Source organism: Rhinatrema bivittatum, chromosome 13 (genome assembly GCF_901001135.1).
Source record: "Rhinatrema bivittatum chromosome 13, aRhiBiv1.1, whole genome shotgun sequence".
NCBI lineage: Eukaryota > Metazoa > Chordata > Amphibia > Gymnophiona > Rhinatrematidae > Rhinatrema > Rhinatrema bivittatum.
Genome location: NC_042627.1, coordinates 54,944,272 through 54,964,794, shown reverse-complemented (window position 1 = coordinate 54,964,794; position 20,523 = coordinate 54,944,272). Strand labels below are relative to the sequence as shown.

At 43.2% G+C, this 20,523-nt stretch overlaps 1 protein-coding gene across 2 annotated transcripts in view; it reads left to right on the top strand.

Moving 5' to 3' along the window:
• Positions 1 to 7,183: 7,183 nt before the first annotated feature.
• DMXL2 (Dmx like 2) overlaps positions 7,184 to 20,523 on the top strand; it is a 199,409-nt gene continuing 186,069 nt past the window's right edge. For both annotated transcript variants that reach the window (XM_029575476.1, XM_029575477.1), the window contains exon 1: positions 7,184 to 7,787. In XM_029575476.1, coding sequence (XP_029431336.1) covers positions 7,701 to 7,787 — 87 coding nt within the window. In that variant the 5' untranslated portion in view covers positions 7,184 to 7,700. The remainder of the gene's footprint in view (positions 7,788 to 20,523) is intronic.

Below are 20,523 nucleotides of genomic sequence, written 5' to 3'. Positions count from 1 at the left end.
ATCCCAATACCCCTCCCCAGCGACCCTTCTGCAAAGACGGTTTCTCTCATCATTTTACTTCTTTCCCTGTTCATGCTTATTTCCCTGCTTTTGGTTACTTTCCTCCTGTGCAGGGTATACAACCCATTGTACACCCATCCGTGATGAAATTCTCTCAAGGTGCTGGTTTCCGCCACCTCTGCTCGTAGATTACTCCAGGCATGCAGCGCGGTATTCCTCTCAGCCCCGCTGCCTCATATCATAACCCTTGCCCTTATTTTACATAGAAAATTGTCTGAGGCCTGCCAAATACGTCTCCTTTCCTCCACTGAGTAAACCGAGTGCCTTAAGCCCCTGGGAAGAGTTTGTGTTGCAGGCTCTGTACCATTTTGGTAGCGTAAACACTTCGGGGTGTCACCAGCAGGATTCCCTCTTATTCAGCACTCAGATACAACAACTCTGAATTATATCGGTCACTGTAGCGGGAGGGGGACCCGCTAGGACTTTTAGTAGCCATTCTTTGAAATGCCTCCATCTTTTCAATGTCCTTATAAAGGTAGGGTTTCTAGAACTGGGGGGGGTCTCACTAGCGTTCATAGGCAATACTACCTCCTTTTTCTTGCTGGGGATACCCCTGTTTATGCCAAGGCTTCCCAAACCCATGCCGGGGACCCCATAGTCCGCTGGCTTTTCAGGATACTCACAATGAATATGCATATCAGACTCGATGTATGCAAATTTATCTCATGCATATTCATTGTGGATATCCTGAAAAGCCGACTGGCTGTGGGGGTCACCAGGATGGGTTTGGGACGCCCTGATTTATGCCCTTGAGAAAACTATTAGCTTTACTTGTTGCTTTATCATATGAACTGGCAACTTTCTTACTCATAAGTCTCTTTCCAGTGGTAACAATAAAAAATAAGAACCATGTTGGGCCCGGCAGCCACTTCCACTTTCCACTCCAGTTGCAATGGGGAAAAGGAAAAAAGATTCCAAGCCTGTGACCTGTCAGAAATCAGCAGTTTAGACACCACCACCACCGAGTGTATCTAATCTTGTCTGATTTTGGAAGATGAGCAAAGTTGCGCCTAATTATTACCTGAATGGGAGATGATAGCAGGTCTTTTCCTTCTGATAAACATGATTAATGGATTTTTGCATGCAAGATGATGCATTTTATACTCTTTTACACTGAAACAGCTTCTAAACCCTTAACCGTTCTTCCAGTTTGTTTCCTTTCAGTTTTTTTCCATGCCTCGTAGCCTGTCTACCCAGCTACTGATATTTTTATCATCAGCAGCAAGCAATCTTCCTCAAATGCAATATTGATATTTAAGGGCCAGATATGCTAGAGGGTTTTCCTTATTTAGAAAGTAATTTTCAATAGCCATTTGCTGGAGAAAACAGCTGTCTGAAAATTACCCACCCTGTAAGTGGGAAATAGTACACATAGGGATCAACAACGTGTACCGTTTTACCTGTGGGAAAGGAAGGTGGGCTTGGAGGCAGGATTAGTTCAGTGGAGACCACACATGTTGCTTTGCAGGGAACCACTGGTGCAATTTATTTTTATTAATATTTATCTAATATATTGCCAGTTACCAGAGCATCCCAGTGGTTAACAATTCTAAAACAGGCATAAACCATATAGTAATTAAGTTCTGCCCAAATGCCTGAAGGCAATGCATTCCAGAGAGTGGGTGCTTGGTAAACGAAGGTATGCAATCATCTTTCCTCAAGTCTCATAACAGACAGTGGGGGGGGGGGGGGGGGGGAGATACCCAATAGTTCCTGCTGGGAGGAACATACGAACTTTTAAAACTGGTGCAAAGTCCGTGGGTACTTTCTGATTTTACAACTAACTGCATTGTTCTGAAAATTGCCCATTTTGTGTCTATAGAAGAAATAATTTGTTCATCTGGCCCTAAGACACTGAAAAGAACTTGCCCTAGCCAGACACCAAGGTCACTTTCCCTTCAGAAAGGATTCTATTCAATGCCAGTTCTGTCACTCAACCCATTCTTTAACAGCTTTTGCACTATGCTAATACTATTAAGTTTGCAGACCAGTTTTCTAGGTGTTAAAAAGTTTGAAAAGGCAGGTGCCTGGGGTAGGTGCATTGTTGTATGTGGCACGATGGCCTGGACAACAGGAGGCAGCAGAAACATTTTTAACCTCAATCAGAGTCCAGGAGGCATCGTCGTGGCCTAGTAGGAGAGGAAGGAGGAGTGTAGAGGGAACACTGTCCCTGGATGGGGTGAAGGGAAAGGATGTAGAGTGGAGGAGAGTGAGAAGGCTGTACTGTGTAGCGCAGGGGGTGTACTCGCGTGTTCTCCTGCCCCCTCACCAAAAAAGCCCTAATTATTGGGGTTAGGTGGCAGAAGGTGAAAGTACATGGTGAGTAACCCTGCAGATAAGACAACATCCACTGCACCTTCCTTACCTACCATTTTTGTCATTCCATTAAAAGAACTGTCAAAGTTATCTGACAGGATCTACTCCACGTAAACACATGTTGTCCTGGTGCCTATTAGGGATGTGCTGTCATTTTAAAATGACAATAAGGTTTGTTTGGTTTTTGTGTCATTTCCAATCCAAAACATCATAAAAACATTGCAAACTTTTGATTAATTTCCTTTTTTCATTTCAGCTGGCCACCCTGTGCTCACTCTAAGCTTTCTCGCACCCCAACAGATGGAACGAGAAAAAAAGATGCCCAAAACCCCATTCCTCACATCCACTTCCCCATCCTGGCACTTGTTCCCCCAGCCTATCCAAAAAGCCCTCCTAACTCTGCCACCAGGAGGAGATATGTGCTTATCCTCCCTGCTCCAGTGCTGTTTCTATAGCTTCCAGTAGGGGGTGCTACTCTACCGCTGCTAGTTATTCATTTATTCACTCCACTTGCAAAACAGGGGTAACTCCCTGTTCAGAACTGGGGGACTAATTCCCCATTTAGAATTAGGAGACTGCTCTTTTTTGAAAATGGACTGAATAAACAAACTACAAGTAGCTGTAGAATAGCAACCCCTGTGGAATTCCAAGATGGCCAACTGAGACACACAGTGACCTGAAACTCTCCTTTTCTGGAGTTTTTATTTGTCTGGTGACCCTGTTTCCCACTGTTTGAATTTATGGGTAGGGAAAAGAACAGCAAGATAAGTACTCGATCTTCTGTTGGGAGGGCCAATGGATAGCCATGTCACCCGCTTACCGGACACAAAGTTAAGACAGCAAAGTTAGGCCTCGTCGGAGTCTCCTTTAGTCCAGTTGAACGGACCTCTCCCCCCTTGCCGCCAATGGAGGCCCCAGGCAATGATGAATCTACCCCGGAAGGATTGGTTTTTATCTGAAGCTCTCCTGGATGCTAACACTGATGCAGGTTTGATAAGGGAGGTGAAACTGGGGCAGCTTTGAAGCTATGTTAAAGATAACTCCGCGGAAGATTGAGTCCAGGAGTTGATGGAAGGAGGACTAACTGCAACTGGGCTAGAAGGGAAGGTGCATGTTAGAGGACTCCCAGATTCAAGTGACTGACATGAAGGTGGGTTTACCTAGGGCAGGTCCCACTCCTTCCTGATTCCAGGGGCATGCTTCCCCATAGGCTTTGGGGGTAAGCAAGTCAAGAGGCCTCAGTGTCCACTCCATCTAATATCACTCTTTGGATGTTTAGCAAGGGGTTACTCGAACAGAGACTACACTGCTTGATTCATTTTCTCAATTTTGTAATTTATCTAAAGGCACTGTAAAATAAGCTGGGTGAACATGAGTAGACTGGAAGATCTGGCAGGACAGTTCTCTTTTAAAAGTCAACTGTCTTCACCACCAATGTGGCCCATATCAAAGATAATTTAAGCGCATACCTCCTTCTGTTGGCTGAATACGAGGCCCTTCGGGATAGGCTTGGAGAGGGAGAATGGGGATGGGAGTTTGCCAGCATATGTTTTCTCCATTGGGCTGCAGGGGTTGGAGGGAGATTGGTATTAGGGAGAAGTGCAGGCCAAGCCAGTTAAAATGACAAAATAAAACAAAACAAAATTATTAGAAAGAAAAAGAAAATGTTTTCCTGGCTCTTATAATCTACTTAAGAAAAAGAAAATGTTTTCCTGGCTCTTGTAATCTACTTGCTTAACATTACTGCACTGTCTTTTTCTTTAGCAGTTTGATTTTTTCATCGCTTTGCCCACCAGCAAAGTCAAGTTCACCGCTCTATACCTGCCTACCTTCTCTTGTTCCCATTTTTCTGGAGAGGAAGAAGTCTGCTCCCCTCCAGTCTCCTGAAACTTTCAAGATTTTCAACTTTCTTCAAAGACAAGCTGAAGAGACCTGGCGCAGAGCTCTTTTCAGTATCCTGGGGACGGCACAGCCCATCTATTCTCATTTCTGTAAGTATTTCAAGCACTTCCTTTTCTGTAAATTCGCTATCCAGGGATCATTTCATAATCAGCTATGCCTCTACTTCTTGGTTTAGGAAGCAGCAATTACAACTCTAAACACCTTGAAGTACATTTTCAAAAAAACCTAGAAAACTGATAACTTACCCGGCTAAGTTTTCATTTGTGTGCATTTTATTTAATTTTAAGCTCTATTGCGATGTGAATCTTTGTTACCCACTCTCAGGCTGATGCAGTATAGTGCGCTCGGCTGAGCACGACTTGACGCACGTCCAAAATCCCTTAAGCAATAAGGGGATTAGAGCATCCAAAACGCACACCCTAACCAGCGCATAGCTAATAGCGCTCATCAAATGTAAATTCATGTGATGAGGCTTTTAGCTATTACCCACTTGTGCAAAAAAAAAAGGGGGCACCCAATGTGCACATTTTTACTCTCAAAAGTTAACACTTGCCTCAGAGCAGGTGTTAATTCTTGAGGAGCCACTAAAGTTAACAGAAAGACAGAAAATACTGCTTTTCTGTTCCTTTTTTCGGTTCCTCTGACTTAATATCATGGCGATATTGTCGGATAACAGAAAAAAGGAGTAAGGGAAAATTTTTTTTTTTTTTTAAAAAGTCACTGGTGGTCAGGTTAGGAGAACGGACACTCAATCAACAAGCGTCGATTTTCCTAACCCGTGGCTGTGCACAGGGCAAGAAAATGGACGCTCATAAAATTGAGCATCCATTTTCTAACCTGCACCTCCAGCCACCTTTCCTGGGCGCCTGATGCTGAGGCGGCACACAATTTCCTCTAGCGCCTCCTTTTTACCGTGGCAGCCCATTTAAACGTGTGCCGATCCACCTCTCCTGGCGCCCAGGAGAGGTGGATCGGCATGCATTAGGAGAGCAGGCTCTCAATCATGAGCGCCCATTTTCCGCACACCGATTGTATGTGTGTTTTATTGTACTCCGCCCTGAACGTAGGAAGGGCAGGTAAAAAAATGCTTTAAAATAAATAAATAAATAAGTTATTAAGAGATATTCAAACTGAAAATCCTTGAATAAAGTTAGCTGGGTATACCTACCTAGATAACTGTGAAACCTAACTGGGTATGTATGAAAATCGCTGATTAGATTTAAAATGTATCCAGGACTATGCTGAATAAAACAGAGAGAGGAAAAAAAAAAAAAAGAGAGATTCCTGATCAGACCTGCTGGCCAGATCCCCTATGCCAGTGAAATCAATGGCCCTGCTGGCCATTGCCTCCTCTCCTTGTCTACCAAAATTTGTATCAAACTCTGCAGCCCAAAAAGTCAAAACATAATTTAATCGAAGCATAAGGCCAGAACCCACCTTGCCCCCCCCCCTCCGAATCACCATCAACCACCTTACCACAACCTTGGAACTAGCACCCAGTTTCCAGCAGGACCAGTGAGGCTTTTTGGGCCTATAGGCATTCAACATTTGATACAAATTTGGGGGGGGGGGGGGGCGCGGCTTGAAGAAATGGATAACTGGCTATCTCAACTCCAGTCCAGAATGCCCCCGAGAACACCTACCATTTATCCAGATAAAAGGCCCCTATTTTCAAAACTTGCCATTTATCTGGATAACTTTTGAGTTATCTGGATTATGCCTTTGAATATTGACCTTTTCTGCTGTCATTTACAATGTTGTGTTCTCTTCACTAAATCATGAGCAAAAAAAACAACTTGTTCAAGATTTGTCTTCTGCTAACCACAATTTCTTCCTTTATCTGGTCCTTTCCTTTTTAAATATTGTTTCCTTTTTTTTTTTTTGGAGGGGTAAATATAAAAGTTGCCATTTTGGGAGATATTTTAAGTGTTTAAACTGACATCAAAAGAACTTCCAAGGATGACCTTTCAAGCTACTACTATTATTTATTGTTTAAAGTGGTACTAGCTACACACACAAGATGATCTCTGCTCCAAGAAGTTTACAATCTAGTCAAGACAAACATACATGATAGACAAGAAGTGTAAAGTGTATTTTGGAGAAGTACTTAGAATTTAAAAACAGTCTTAAAAAGTTGGAAAAAAAAAACCCAAACCTCTGAAAACGGTGAAACAAGGTAATTAATAGAATAAGTAACCACTATAATCAAACAAAACGCTAATGCTAAAAACAGGTCTAAAGAGGCACTGGGACTTTTCATATGAAAAAAAGAGATATAAGTCTGCAACAGTCTTCACATTTTGTTGCTGGCTTGAGCCTTGGTATTTCAACATATCAATCAGCAACTCCGGAAAACAAAAGTAAAGGCTATTAGTGACCCAGTCATCCTTCCTGCTTCTGAAGAAAACAACAACCCAATCTCCAGGGCTAACTCTACCAGGCACGGATGTAGGTATAGGCAACATAGTGCCAAACTTGAAAGGCACCAAACATAGTGCCATGTGCCAGCACAGCTTCAAAGAGCACCCGCTGCCATGGCACTGCCTATGGGCACCACACTCTTAAATCCGGCCCTGCACTCTAGTCAGTAATATCCCCACCCAGGCGTTTTGCCATATCGCTAGTGTCTGGGCAACTATCAGAACCTTTCTTTTATTACCTGAAATGTGCAGTGGTTTAATCTCTTTCCCTGCTTGATGACAGTAAGGGCACAGTTAACCCAAAGCTAAAAATCCAGATCGCTGCACACAAATCGCTGTAACTGCAAAAGCTGGCTATGAAGCTCGTGCACCAAACACACCCAGGGGTAGGTGGGAAACTCGCGAGCACGTGAGCTTCCCATCCCAGCACCGCGCCGGGAATCCGAAACGCTCGCCTCCCCTGCCCAGTCCAGCCTCGGCAATCTGGGCAGCGCGCGCGTTCGCGTTCCCAACTCAGCCTGGGGAATGTGAAAACCAAGCAAGCGCGCGCTCCGCCGCGTCGTCTCGTGCTTGCGACCGCCGGATTCCAGGGCTGCGGGTGAGCCGGCGCTTCTCGTTTCACTTCCTGCACGGCAAGTGGCCAGGGCTGCGCGTACGCGCACGTAGCTCTAATTCCAATACGTGCTCCGCTCGCCGATGCGCTTCCTCGGTGCCTGCCCGGCACGGGAAGCATCCGGGTATTTTACGTTGACTTCGAGCCCCCGCACTGCTTGGGCAGCTGAAGGATACTGAGCGAGACAGACTGGAACTCAGCGGATGATGGACTCTGCAACGTAAAAAAAATTCCCCCTCCCCTCCCTGCTCCGGGCTTCTTTAGCTACACTTAAGCAAACAGTTACCCGGCAAGGATCAGGCACGAGGAGGAATAGGGTTCTGGGTTTCATGGAGGAAGAAAAGGAGAAAGAGACTGTGTAAATAATTAAAGATCTCTGTAGAAATAAAATGCATCTGCATCAGGTACTAACCGGTGCTGTCAATCCGGGAGACAACTGTTATTCGGTTGGCAGCGTTAATGACACCCCGTTTACGGTAAGAATACAACAAATGCATACAAGAAAGATGTTTTCTCTTGGTACTGTATATGTATAGTAAGAGAGTACAATGGATAGCGAATGCATCCAAGTCAGGTAACTGGAATAAAGGAAGTATAAAGCTTAGCCGAGAGAAATCATATGCGCCAATACTGGGGGCATCAACCTGCTTGGGTTTATAGTATGTGAAGCCCTCAACGTCTGCGGTGTTTGCCGTTGACTTGTGCGTGGGGGTTTGGGGGCGTCGTCGCCGTGCGCGTTGAAACCCCCCTGGGAGTAGGCTTGGGTTTCCCACCGGTGTCCTTAGTGCGGGGAGGTTTGTGGTGGAGCCTTACGGCGGAGCCCTCTGCTGTGCTTCATAACCCAGCAGAGAGCTGCTCTGTGTCTCTGCCAGCAGCCACAGCGTGCATTTCACCATCAGTGAGTTGGGAAGAGATCACTCAAGAAAAGAGAACCTGGCCCCCTGACTTTTATGTTAATTAAGCTCCACTGAGCAGGGACTTTCTCTTTTATGTCTCTGTTCAGTGCTGCGTACATCTGGTGGCGCTATGAAATGTTAATTAAGAAGAAATAGAGTAATATAGTCAATGCAGGTTTTTTTTATGTGAATGAGCCAGAAGCAGAAGTCTTACAAGCCAGCCCATTCAGCAAAATGAATTATCTAAAATGTTATGTATTTTTAATTCACATTATGCCTTTGTACACTGATAAAATGTTAGCTAGTGCTATTGACCATGATCTGAGCAAGTCGCTTAGTGTTACAAAGTAATACATTGTTTATATTCTCTTTCATGGTGGTTTCTTTCTTTCTGTCTTTTTTTTTTTTTTTTGTAGCTCTGTGATGCACCTGATCTATTCAAGTGAAAAAGATATATAATACTAACTAGTTTAGTGTAAGTTGTTAGTGTTTTACTAGTGTATGTGAGCATTAAAGCCTAGGCCTGTACTGATTTAATACTAGATAGAGTAAGTAGGTGTTGCAGAACCTGATGATTAATCATCAAATGTGCCATGACAGACCTTGCATAGGATCTTTTACATGTTTGTCTATGGAATGCCCTGCTCTGGTTTTAAATACATTTAGGGCTAGATTTACAAATCTGTGCCTATAGGATGAGACCTTGGTAAATCAGTATCTTACTGCTGAAAATATGTTAGTGGTGAAAGAGCAGTAACTTGCTCAGCTGTTCCTCCGCTCTGCTGCTATGCGGGTCTTAGTGGCGCGTTAAAACAACCACTGTTTGAGCAGGGTTACTTTGATAATTATGTACAAATTGCACAGTCCTGTATGTTTTTTAGTAAAATCAATAGTAATTTTCGGTACAAAGTATGATGGTCTTTGTGATAACTGTTTCAAGATTATACCAAGTGTAGGATTTTTTTTTTTACTTTTTATTTTTTATCACAGAGTCAGAACATTTTAGAGATGAGGTAATACTAATAACTATAAGCTGCTTACTTGATATTTTAGGAAAAAAACCTGCAAATTCTAGTGTTTTCCTCCTAGCACTAAAAAGCTCTGGAAGGTCAGGTAAGGATGAAAATACATTGCAGAGTGAACAGTGCAATGACCTGCTTAAGAGTCCATGTTCACCTGCAGTGTTTAATCCTCTGACACCTTGGGCTGTTAAGTTGCAGTTTTAGTTCTCATCTTCCCTTAAGTCTTTAAAAAAAAAAATGTAGGCAGGTGAAAAATAGTCTTACTGGATTTTAAAAGACATTTTGATGATTGCAAAAGACATTTTAATTTGATTAACACTTTGCATTGCTACTCTAGAGTGTTCCTTTGATCTGATTTGCTTCTTTACACACAGGTAGAGTTAAGTACATTATTTAACTGGTGGGGATGTGGGTGTGTTGGATTTCAGATGACCCTCAGCAACCACTGTTAATCTTGTGTCCCATTCAGAGGTCAGATGAATACCCACAGTGTGTATTGAGGACATGGTACCAGACGCACAAAAGGGTTGAATTAGCACAAGTTTGAAATTCTGAGCAGAAGTGCCAGTCACCAAGATTTGAACTATAGCAACACTCTATTTGCGAATCATTCATATACATTCATAATTCAATTAGCTTGACACAGTCCATATTGAAATGGGTTGTTTGGCTAAGTTTGGGACTTAGCCAAACTGCAGGATTTAAACAGTGTGCCACCCTGACTGCTGCTGATTTGTCTGGGTAAGATTTTAGCTGGATAAAGCTTAGCTGGATACATTGGCGACATTCCTGGTATGTTCCAGGGTGAGACTAACTTATCCGGATAATGCCAATATTCAGCAGGATCCAGGCAAATCTGGTTGTGCCACAGATCAGGCCAAAAGTTATCCAGATATACAGTTGTTTATCTTAAATATGGCTACTTGTGACATGGATTGGCCACTGGAAATAGGACATTGGGCTTGATGGATCTTTGGTCTGTCCTAGAATGGCAAATCTTACGTTCTTATCTTGTATATTCAGCGACACAGCCACGCTGCTGAATATACCCAATTAAAATCAAGTTTTCTGAAAAGGTTTATCTGCATAAGGTACCTGGCCCAGCCCATGACTGAATATTTTTCTCAAGGAGTTCCCTTAGGAAAGTGAGGCATCAGTTGGGAAACACATATGCAGGGGAATGTGATTGTTTAGGAAGGAGTGGATGAGCTGTCAAGAAAGAAGCGCAGAGGTCAGATGGGGAAAACTTAGTGGCATGAAGAAAAAGGAGCCGGGCAGTCTGTTGTTGATCTATCACATACTGTTGGATTAACAGCTGATACAAAGTGCATGTACTCTGCAAGTTTACTCTTATTCGTGGTGGATTTTAATGAGAAGTGATACCTTTTGATTTAAAGCAGAAGAAAATACACTGCCTATTAATATTGTAGTCTGAGGAGCTGTATCCAAACAGAGAGCTGGTAAGCAAATATCACCTGTAGCTCAATGGGTTCATACAGAAAGCATAGGTAATTGAAATCCATTCAGCAAATGTATTTAGATTTCCAAAGTTTAAATTGGAGTCTTGATGTTAACTTTCATTTCTATGCAATTTAATGACCTAGTTAGAATTTATCATGCTCACAGTTGTGCCCTACTGGAATGATGAGGGGCGAAGTATGCGCAATGGGAAAACTCTTGATGAATATGACATTAGTAATAGATGATGTAAGTATGAAAAATCACAGAGGCTATAGCTTAGGACTGTGTTATTGTGCTATTGGGTTAAGTGGTGGTTACTGGCTGATGTAAGATCAAGGTGAAGACAGAGGAGCCAGGGAGTAACATTTTGTACCCTGAATCCATTAGCTTATCAGATTTTCGGCAGAAATAAGAGGACAGTATTGGGTAATGTTTACTGTACTGGTTCTATCACTGCAGTGCTGTATAGGTGGAGGAAAGCTCAGACAAGTTAGCTCCAGTCTTGCACTCTGAGCATCCAGTTTTGAGATGTATTTATACTGAAAGCAAAAGGTTTCGTAGAAATCTGTAATATGATGGCAAATATAAGCTGCATAGCTCATCTCCCCTGTTCATTCTGTCTTCTTACTGCAGTACTGCAGACCCTCTCAATTACAGGCTTTTACCCTTGCTTTCTTGAATACGTTTTTTTTTTAAACAGTATTTCATCCCTACCAGTTCTTGGTGGGGGGTGGGGGGGGGGGAGGTGATCCATGTATCCATCATCCATTTTTTTTAAAGAAATAAACTAATATTGTTAATGTAGTGTGGCAGTATATTTAGATAATTTAGGGCCCAAGTGTAATTTTGTACTTGTCTCTTTATTGGCAATACAGTCTGACTTTATTCACTAGAAAAGGCTGATTTGGTCAATCAGATTGTCCAGTTTAGATTACCCAATGAATAAAATCTCTGTATGCTCACACGTGGCCACACAAAGGTTCATTGTGTTTCTGTTGTGTCCTTTGTGCTGAAAGTCATAGTGAATTGAAATTATAAAGAGGTGAGAGATGTTTTAAACCCCAGTAGATTATTTATAAATGACAAGTTGGGGGGAAAATATAAAGCTTCCTGTATAGTAGAGATTAATCACTTTCCTTCCTCTTTCTCCCTCAACTCCCCTTGGTTGGTACCTGTGGTGGTCATGGCACAGTCTCCTTGGCTTATAGTCACCCGGTCTGTCTGTAGGGATGCATGTCTCCTACAAAACATGTACTGATTGAAGGATGGACAGACAGACATGGTAGAGGCAAGAACCGCGTTCTGATTCTTTCTGGAATAAGCCTAAATGAACAGTGATGGGTTTGGTTTTTTGTTTTTTTTATAAACTGTATTTGCATACACGAAGGAATTACGGATATTCAAATATATCTCCTGGATATGCTGTTTTGTATGTTGGCTATAGATCACTTAAAAATTGTAGAAGGTGCTCTCTAGATTAAATCATATGGCCTGTATATATCAGATAGTGCAGAGGTCTGATAACCATACTAGTCCCTGAGAAAATCCAAACTGATTTATGCAGAGATGCTCAAATCATCCTGTCTGTATGGGGTAGGTTCTTGAAACTGTGCTCTGGTGAGCATCTCCAAAGTACTGGCAAAAAGCCATTCAGCTCCTCCTTTATCCTCCTCCCACCTCTCTGCTCTGCTAGATGTTCTCAGGGCTGTTTTCCTTAAGCCCTTTTGAATGTTTGTTTTGTTTTTTTTCCTTTTGTCCACATTGAAAATAAGGGAGTCCAGGTCTTTGCTGGATGAAGCTGAAAGCCTTCTGTGGGGTAGCTGCTCTAATGAGCCTGTGTCTAGGAAGGAGCACTGAAAAGCTTTTTATCTACTTCTTTCTTAATCACAAAGGGTTAAGCTTTTTAAAAAGTTCCTGGATTGAATCATTTACTTATTTTACTGCAAAAGATCTACATCCTTTAATGTGTCTGGGGAGTCGCTTTTCTGGGTGGTAAATTTAAAGTTTCTAATTTTTCATAGAAATCCAAAATTCTGGCAGCATATTGTTTCATTTACATTTTTTATAATGGGCATTTTTTTTTTTATAAATGGGGGGGGGGGGGGAATAAAAAAAATTAAATCACTAAAGTAACTCACCCACAAGCTGTCACTCAAACTCCCACTCCCCCAGCCAAATGTGAATCAAGTGGAAAAAAAAATTACCAGGAAACACAAGCATTATATTTGTTTGCCTAAAAAGCAAGTGTGGAAAAGTACAGGTGGAAATATCTAATAAATAATAATCTGTAAAAGTAATAGCATTGGGATTGCATGTGATGCAAGTTCTGGAACGTGTGTATTGTGTTGAGGAGAATAGGAGCGTTGTAGGACAGAAGCATATTCCTTTCCAGATGGTGACCAGTTTGGGCAACCAACTCACTGCAGCTGGAGAGTGGGAAGTGCTCATGTTCAGCTACCAAGGACTATAGAGAGAGGGGAGCAAGATTTGAACTTTTGATTGTGTTCTGAGTATTGTCTGGGGCCTGTCACTAGCATGGCCAGTGATTGATTATATGTCTCATTTTTCTACGGAAATCCTTCTACTGAGACATTATCTCAAGCAGTTTTTCCCAGAGGTAACGAGAGTCTTTGCAATTCACTGAGATTCAACAGCTGATTTTATATTTGAAGCCTGGTCATTAGTCAACCACAATGGAGCTCCTAAGAGAGGCTGCTAAGGACCTGGAACTTATTATTCCGTTATTGTGTATACGGTTACATGGCAGGAAGATGAGAAATATTTTGCATTAAAGATAACGCAAAAGGATCTTAATCCTTCCAGAACTTTCTGATTAAGACAATGATCTTCAGAGTTGAAAGAGATGAACAGAGGGTCTACACTTCCTTCCAAAATGTTCACCTTTTGTTGCCTTGTAGCCTGGAAGTAAAATGCATTAAACCAGTAATTGTTCCACACATAATACCCCCATAACTGCCAAGTGAAAAAGATATTCCAGAATTCCTTAGAAATAAAAACATGGACTAACTTGGTTGGATAAGTGTCCCGTCCCCCCCTTTACTTCTGAAGCAATCCTAAATACATAAAGCTGTGGTGTAACCAGTTGCCTTCAAAAGCACTACCAACTGAATTGATCCTTCCTGTGTTAAATTATACTGATTCACATGATCACAGGATGGATTCAGCGGTTCTGTTCAATCTTTCTGCTGGGTAGTACCAAAAGCACCAAGGAACTCCGGGATGAAGTTGTGGAAAAACATAGTTATTTTATGTATTTAAAAATATTTTTTTTTATCTGCTCTCATGTCAAGGTCAGAGCCGGAGTACAAATAAAACATTCATAATAAAAGGTCTAGACAAATAACACAAATAAAACAATCGGCATGATAGAACAGTTATGTCTATGTAGAGTCAGATGTAATGAACTTCTATTAAAAAAAAAAAAATGGGGAAGGTTGTTATAAAGCATCGCTTTAAGGAGGAACAAACAGATGTGTTTTTAATGCCTTTTTAAAGGATTTAAGGCAAGTTAAGGCTTTCGAGTCCTCTGGCAGAGAGTTCTAACAGGCAGGGCCAGCTACTGAAAACATTTGCGCTCTTGTTAAATTGAGGTGGGCTACTTTTGGCTGAAGAGATCTCCAATAAGTTTTTATTGGAAGACCATAGGCTACATGAGGGTCTGTAAACACGTAGTATGGAGTTTGCCCAGGTAGTGGTGTTGTCACTGTGGAGAAGAGAGTGCATCAATGTAGCAAGTTTGTATTGTATGTGGTACCTGACAGGTAACCAATGCAAATGAAACTTGTGTGCTCATGCATACATGTGCCTGTTAAGATCCTGGCCACATAATTCTGTACTATTTGTAGCCGTTTGATAGAGAACCAAAGTAATCCAATATATAGTGAGTTTCAGTAGTCGTGACTCGTTAAGATCAGAACTTGGAGCATAGGTATAAAAATTGCAAATTTCTTGAATATCCCTTGATACACGGTTAAGATAATTAATAAGAAATCAAAGGTATATGGCCCTACCAAGACTCTGCCTAGATCAAACTGTCCCTTCAAACTAGATGACTGAACAAGGAGGCTGATTAGTGAGATAATCAAGAGACTAGTGGCAACTTGGAAAAAGCTATAAGTTTCCATGTCCAATACTGGTTCAGTATACATGTGGCAACAATATCTCAGGCACTCCACAAATTTGGCCTATATGGAAGGTTGGTAGGAAGGAAGCCATTGGACTGTCTTTCTGACTATTAACACATACTAAAGGACAGAGCCCTCTTCCTGCAGAAAATGGAAACCTTTGCATTTTTTTTTCTTTTTTATCACATCTGAAGAGCTCAAAAGCTCATTGTACAACATCTTTTGACTGTAGTATGAATAGTCGCTAAGCCTGCCATAAGTAAGAGTGGAAACACCCTTTGTTGCAGTGGAGACCATTAAAGTATGGAACATTGCATGTGCCATCTGTGGGGCAGTGTGTAGGAGTTTACAGGGCATTACATTGAGCAACCCACTGATTGCTACGAAGTGTCCTTCTGCCGTCCCACAGATCCCATGGCTTTTTAATTTGTTCTTACTGGGCCTGTGATGGGACCCTGTAATGCTTTCTGACTGCTGGATTGCTTAATTTTGAAGATAAACCTGAACGCTAAGGTCAAGTCTGCAGTCTGAACCATAGAAACTATGGACTTGGGTGATATCATCTGCCTTAGAAGGTGAGTCTGCAAGAAATGAGGAGTATGTGTTACTGCCCTAAATAGAACCTAGAGAATGGGCTAATAAAATAGGTGTTTACTGCTGCCTTCTCTTTTCCCTTTAGTAATGGCACTGCTTTTAGTGACACATTTATACTCCGTATCATCTTTTTAGCTATGCATGAAGTGGTTTGGTGATGACAGGTGCAAAAACATATGGGGATTGAACCAAGCCTTATGATGACTCATATTAATATAATCAGGAAATCTATGACTATGGGCCATGTCCATGAATTCAGGAATGCAGAGATTCATAACTGGAACTGATCGTTATATCAACCACAATTTATCGAGACGGCAGGAACAGTAGCACACTTTTTGGATTGCTCCCCAAGGAGTTTTGATGTGTCATGTGTACAGAAAGGAAAGAAAAACATCAATTTTTTTTCATGCTGCAGACCAGTCCAGATAAGTGGGATTACTCCTGATCTGAGTGCCAGGGTAGAGGCCGAGAACTCTTTACCTCTTTTTTGTTTTTTTAAATGACACGCTTGGCTTTATGTTATTGGATTGCAGGCCAAGTCTTCAGTAGTTCTTTGCCTCCAGCTGGTGGTGGTCAGACAGGGATAGCAGAGAAAGCTACAAAAAAACCCAAACCCTTATTTTTCTGCAGGATTAAGATGACACCTGGCAGGCTGTTCTTCTCCAAAAAATAAAAGAAAATCCGTTCTCATTTGGGCGGAGTGAACAGGGGAAGCACCGCGGTCCACCTGGAGCAGGAGAGACTCAGACAGAGAATGCAGGAGTGCAAGCATTGTGAGGGACCCCCCACCCTACTACGGCCCTGTTGCACAGGTGAAAGAGGCCAAAACTGCTTACATTTGTGGAGGAAGGCAGCAGGCTCCATAGTGGGCTCATTTTGTTCCTTCGAGGAGAGAAAGGTACAGCGGGGTATGCAGAAAGCCAAATCGGATGCAAAAGTTGAGCTAACATCGGAAAGAGAACAGCTGATGCCGGCGCAAAGGGAAGTGCAAGGGGGGGGTGAGGAGGCAGCAGTGACACCCATGGCCCTCAGGCAGGCAGAATTAGGGGGAAAACATGGAGTTTTCTGTGGTACTCATTTTGTGGATGCACCAGGCTTATAGGGAAATTAGAGGAAGGACTGTGGGCCAGCGTGAGAGTCTCTGCTCAATATCTCTGGAGAGTGAAGAGCAGGAGCAAAGAGGCCTAGGTTGGCAGTGGGAATGTTTTCTCCGATACCCCCCTCTCCCCAATCAGTTCTTATGGAAGAAGCACTGAAGGAATGGGGGAGGATGATTTTCAGGGGACTTGGAAGCAGAAAAGGAGGAGCAGAAGGGCAAGGAAACTGTAGCCGGGCTCTTTCCGGAAGGATCCCACATAGCAAAAGTAATGCAAACCTGAAAGCCTACACAAAGAGGAGAAAAAAGGAAAGGGTACACAGGGAGATCCCATTTTACTAGGGATTAAGGCCTTCCCGTTGTTAGGATTTCGTCTGTTATACAGCCTTATCCTACCTTTGAGGCCTCCCCACCAGCAGAGGCCCGCATCTCTTGCCTTGCTAAACTCCTTGTCTCTGCCCTTGACATGGCCTGACCCCAGCCCTATGTAAACCAGTTGTGCCAGAAGCTCCTTCTCTTCTCATGGTGTTACTTCTGGCTCTGTAACTTGACCCATGTTCTTGTCTTGCCTTGTGGCCTATGGGCCTTCTGCCTTGTTCTGTCTTGAGACCTTTGGCCTATTCTTTCTTGTATCCTGCCTTGAGGCTGTCGGGCCTTTTCTGTCTGTTCCAAGCCTTGCTGCCTTCGGGCTTCTGTGTTCTTTGTTCGGTGTTTCCCTTGTCCGCCTTGTTGGTCTTGTCCTGTCACCTTTGTCTTGTCTAGTTCCAGGTCCTGCTTAGTATCCTGCCTTGCCAAAGTTGTATCTCTAGCCTGTCTTGTCCAAGTCTTGCCTGTGTAGACTTAACACTATGATGTACTGTCGCTGCAGAGATCTACTGGTCCCCAGAACCCAAAGGCTCAATCTGCGGGGGAGGGGGCTGGCTAGGCGGAAGACTAGCCCTTATCTTGCTTTGAGTCCTGCCTTGCAGTCTCATGCCACTCCCCAGGTGGGTTTCCCGGACTCCGGGGCCCATAACACCCATTACATCCAGTTATCAAAGAGATGGTCATGGTGGAATGGGAAGCACCAGACACAGCACTCAGGGCTGGACAGGTAATGGGCAGATTTATACCCCTTGTAGCAGACCAAAGTAGAACAGTTATTCATAGTCCCTAGAGTGGATCCCTTGGTGGCAGCAGTACCAAGAAAGTCTACTATTCTGGGGTGCTGCCCTGCAGGATAGAAAGATTAATATCTGTTAAAAGAAGTCCTTCGAGATTGCTGGCCTCTCCTTATAGGCAGCAGTTTGTGGAGGGATGTAGCAAGGGTGTTGTTGAAGTGTTTACAGCAGTCCACTCAATTATAAGAACATAAGATATGCCATACTGGGTCAGGCCAAGGGTCCATCAAGCCCAGTATCCTGTTTCCAACAGTGGCCAATCCAAGTCGCAAGTACTCAAACATCAAATAGATCCCAAGCCACTACTGAATAGCAGTTTATGGATTTTTCCTCTAGGAACTTATCCAAACCTTTTTTAAACCCAGTTATGGTAGAGCCAGAGGAGATCACAGATATGGAAGCAACGATTAAAATCAAACTCTGCTTTTTTGGTAGACATCCTATATGATTTAATCAGGACTTCTGCCAAGCAAGTAGCAATGGTGGTAATGGCAAAGAGATTTCTATGGCTAAGACAGTGGACCCAGCATCTAAGACCAGGTTGAGCACATTGTCCTTTAAGGGGCGTCATTTCTTTGGAGGAGAACTAGATAAATTAATGAAAAACGCAGGAGACTTGAAACCACAGAGGCTACCAGAGTGACAATTCAGACCTAGTAGGACACAAATCAACCAGGGGAGGAAGCCCCAGGTGAGACAGCCATTTTGAGGGAACCAAAGAGGGCCCAAAGACACATTCCTCCAGAATCTAGGAACATTTAGGAGTGCCATATGATGTCTTGGAGGCATACACCTAGATTCCCCTGGTGGGCAGCTGTTTAACATTTTTGTTGAGGAATGGGCCCAGATAACAAAGGACAAATGGGTCCTGGAAATTATCCAGAAAGGTTATGCCCTGGAATTGTCTGCTCCAGTCCTGAAAATTTTCTTTTGTCCTCATGTAGGTCCCTGATAAAAGAAAATGCTGTCCAGACAACAGCGGATCGGTTACTGGCAATAGTCCCAGTTCCCAAGAAAGAGGGAACATTCCACTCAGTATTGGACTTAAAGAGGGTAAACAAAGTTTTCAAAGTACCCTGTTACCAGATGAAACTGAGATCAGTTATGGGGGCAGTGAGGAAAAGGGAATTTTTCACCTGTTTGTACTTGGCAGAAGCTTATCTGCATCTCCCCATCAGGCAAGCATATCAGAAATTCCTAAGGTTTGCAGTATTAGGAAACAATTTCCAGTTCAAAGTGTTGCTCTTTGGACTAGCCACAGCACCACAGACATTTATTTATTTATTTATTAATTAATTAATTCATTATATTTCTATACCGGTCTTCATGAAGGGATTCATATCAGGCCGGTTTACATGGAACTTAGGGGATTAACTAATTAACCAAACAAGAGAGCCGAAGCAAAGTTACATATAACAAGGGAATTGAACTTGGGGGCTAGAGTAGCCAGGAAGTAGAAAGACAAAAATTAACTAGAGGTAAAATACATATGAATAGTACTGAGACTCGTGCGTACTGGGGAACGTGGCATTTAAACATCCCATCAGTTTACAAAGATAATGGTGGTGGTGGTGGCCGTCCTGAGGAAGGAAGACATTTCAGTCCACCCATATTTGGATGACTGGTTAATCAGAGCCAAGTTGACCCAGGAGAGCGAGTGAAGCTCCTCCTGGAATCATTGGGGTGGGTGGTGAACAAGGCCAAGAGTCGCCTACACCTCGCCAATCCCTGTGATATACCTGGGGGCCCTATTTGATACAAGGCAGGGAAAGGTCTTCATGACCCAAGAGAGAGCCAAGAAATTGAGGACCAAATTGAGGCAAATAATAGCGAGCAGGTGGCCCAGGACAAGGGATTATGTACAGGTCTTGGGCTTGATGGCAGCTGCCATAGAAATAGTACCCAGGGCAAGGGCCTGCCACTGCTGCAGATAGCACTGCTTTCTCAGAAGCCCCCCCCCCCCCCCCAGCTAGAGATATGAGGAAAGGCTTAGGCTCCCAGTCAAAATCAGAATCAGCCTTTGTTGGCAGCTAAGCAAGGATAATTTAGGCATGGGAGTGAGTCTGGGTCCTCCGGAATAGATCACCATATTGGTAATGGATGCCAGCGAGACAGGATGGGGAGCCCATTGCAAGGGGCATTTTAGTACAGGCCTGATGGTCGGAAATAGAGGCCTCCTTATCAATAAATTGCCTGGAGTTAAGAGCAATCAGGCTGCTGCTCAAAGGGCTTTGTCCAAGGGTAAAAGCAAGAGTGGTAAGAGTACTGTCAGATAGTTCTACAGCAGTGGTATATTTAAACAAATGGGGGGGGGGGGGTGCACTTGAAGCCCACGATTGGGAAAAGGAGACTGTATGGCTGATGAGCTGGACAGACGCCCACCACTTAAGGTTATCAGTAAGATATTGCTGGGGTAGACAATGTGCAGGCAGATTATCTCAGCCAATACATGTTGGATCCGGTAGAATGGGACCAGGAAGAAGTGTTTGCAAGGATAGTAGTTAAGTGTGGGGAAACCCCACTGGGATTTGATGGCAACCCAAAAGAATGCTAAGGCTGAGAAATTTTACAGTCTGGCCCAGGAGAAGGGCTCAAAGGGAATAGATGTGTTGATTCAGCCATGGTCAACTGAGGAGCTATTATATTTGTTCTTTCCATGGCCAGTGATAGCAAGGACACTATGAAGGGTGGCAGGCCATGAAGGATGGATCATTCTGGTGGCACCAGTCTGGCCCAGGAGATTGTGGCATGCAAATCTGGTAAGATTGAGCAAGGGCAGACCGCTCAAGCTCAGAACATCCAGAGGCCTTCTCAAACAGGGCCCAGAAGTGATGG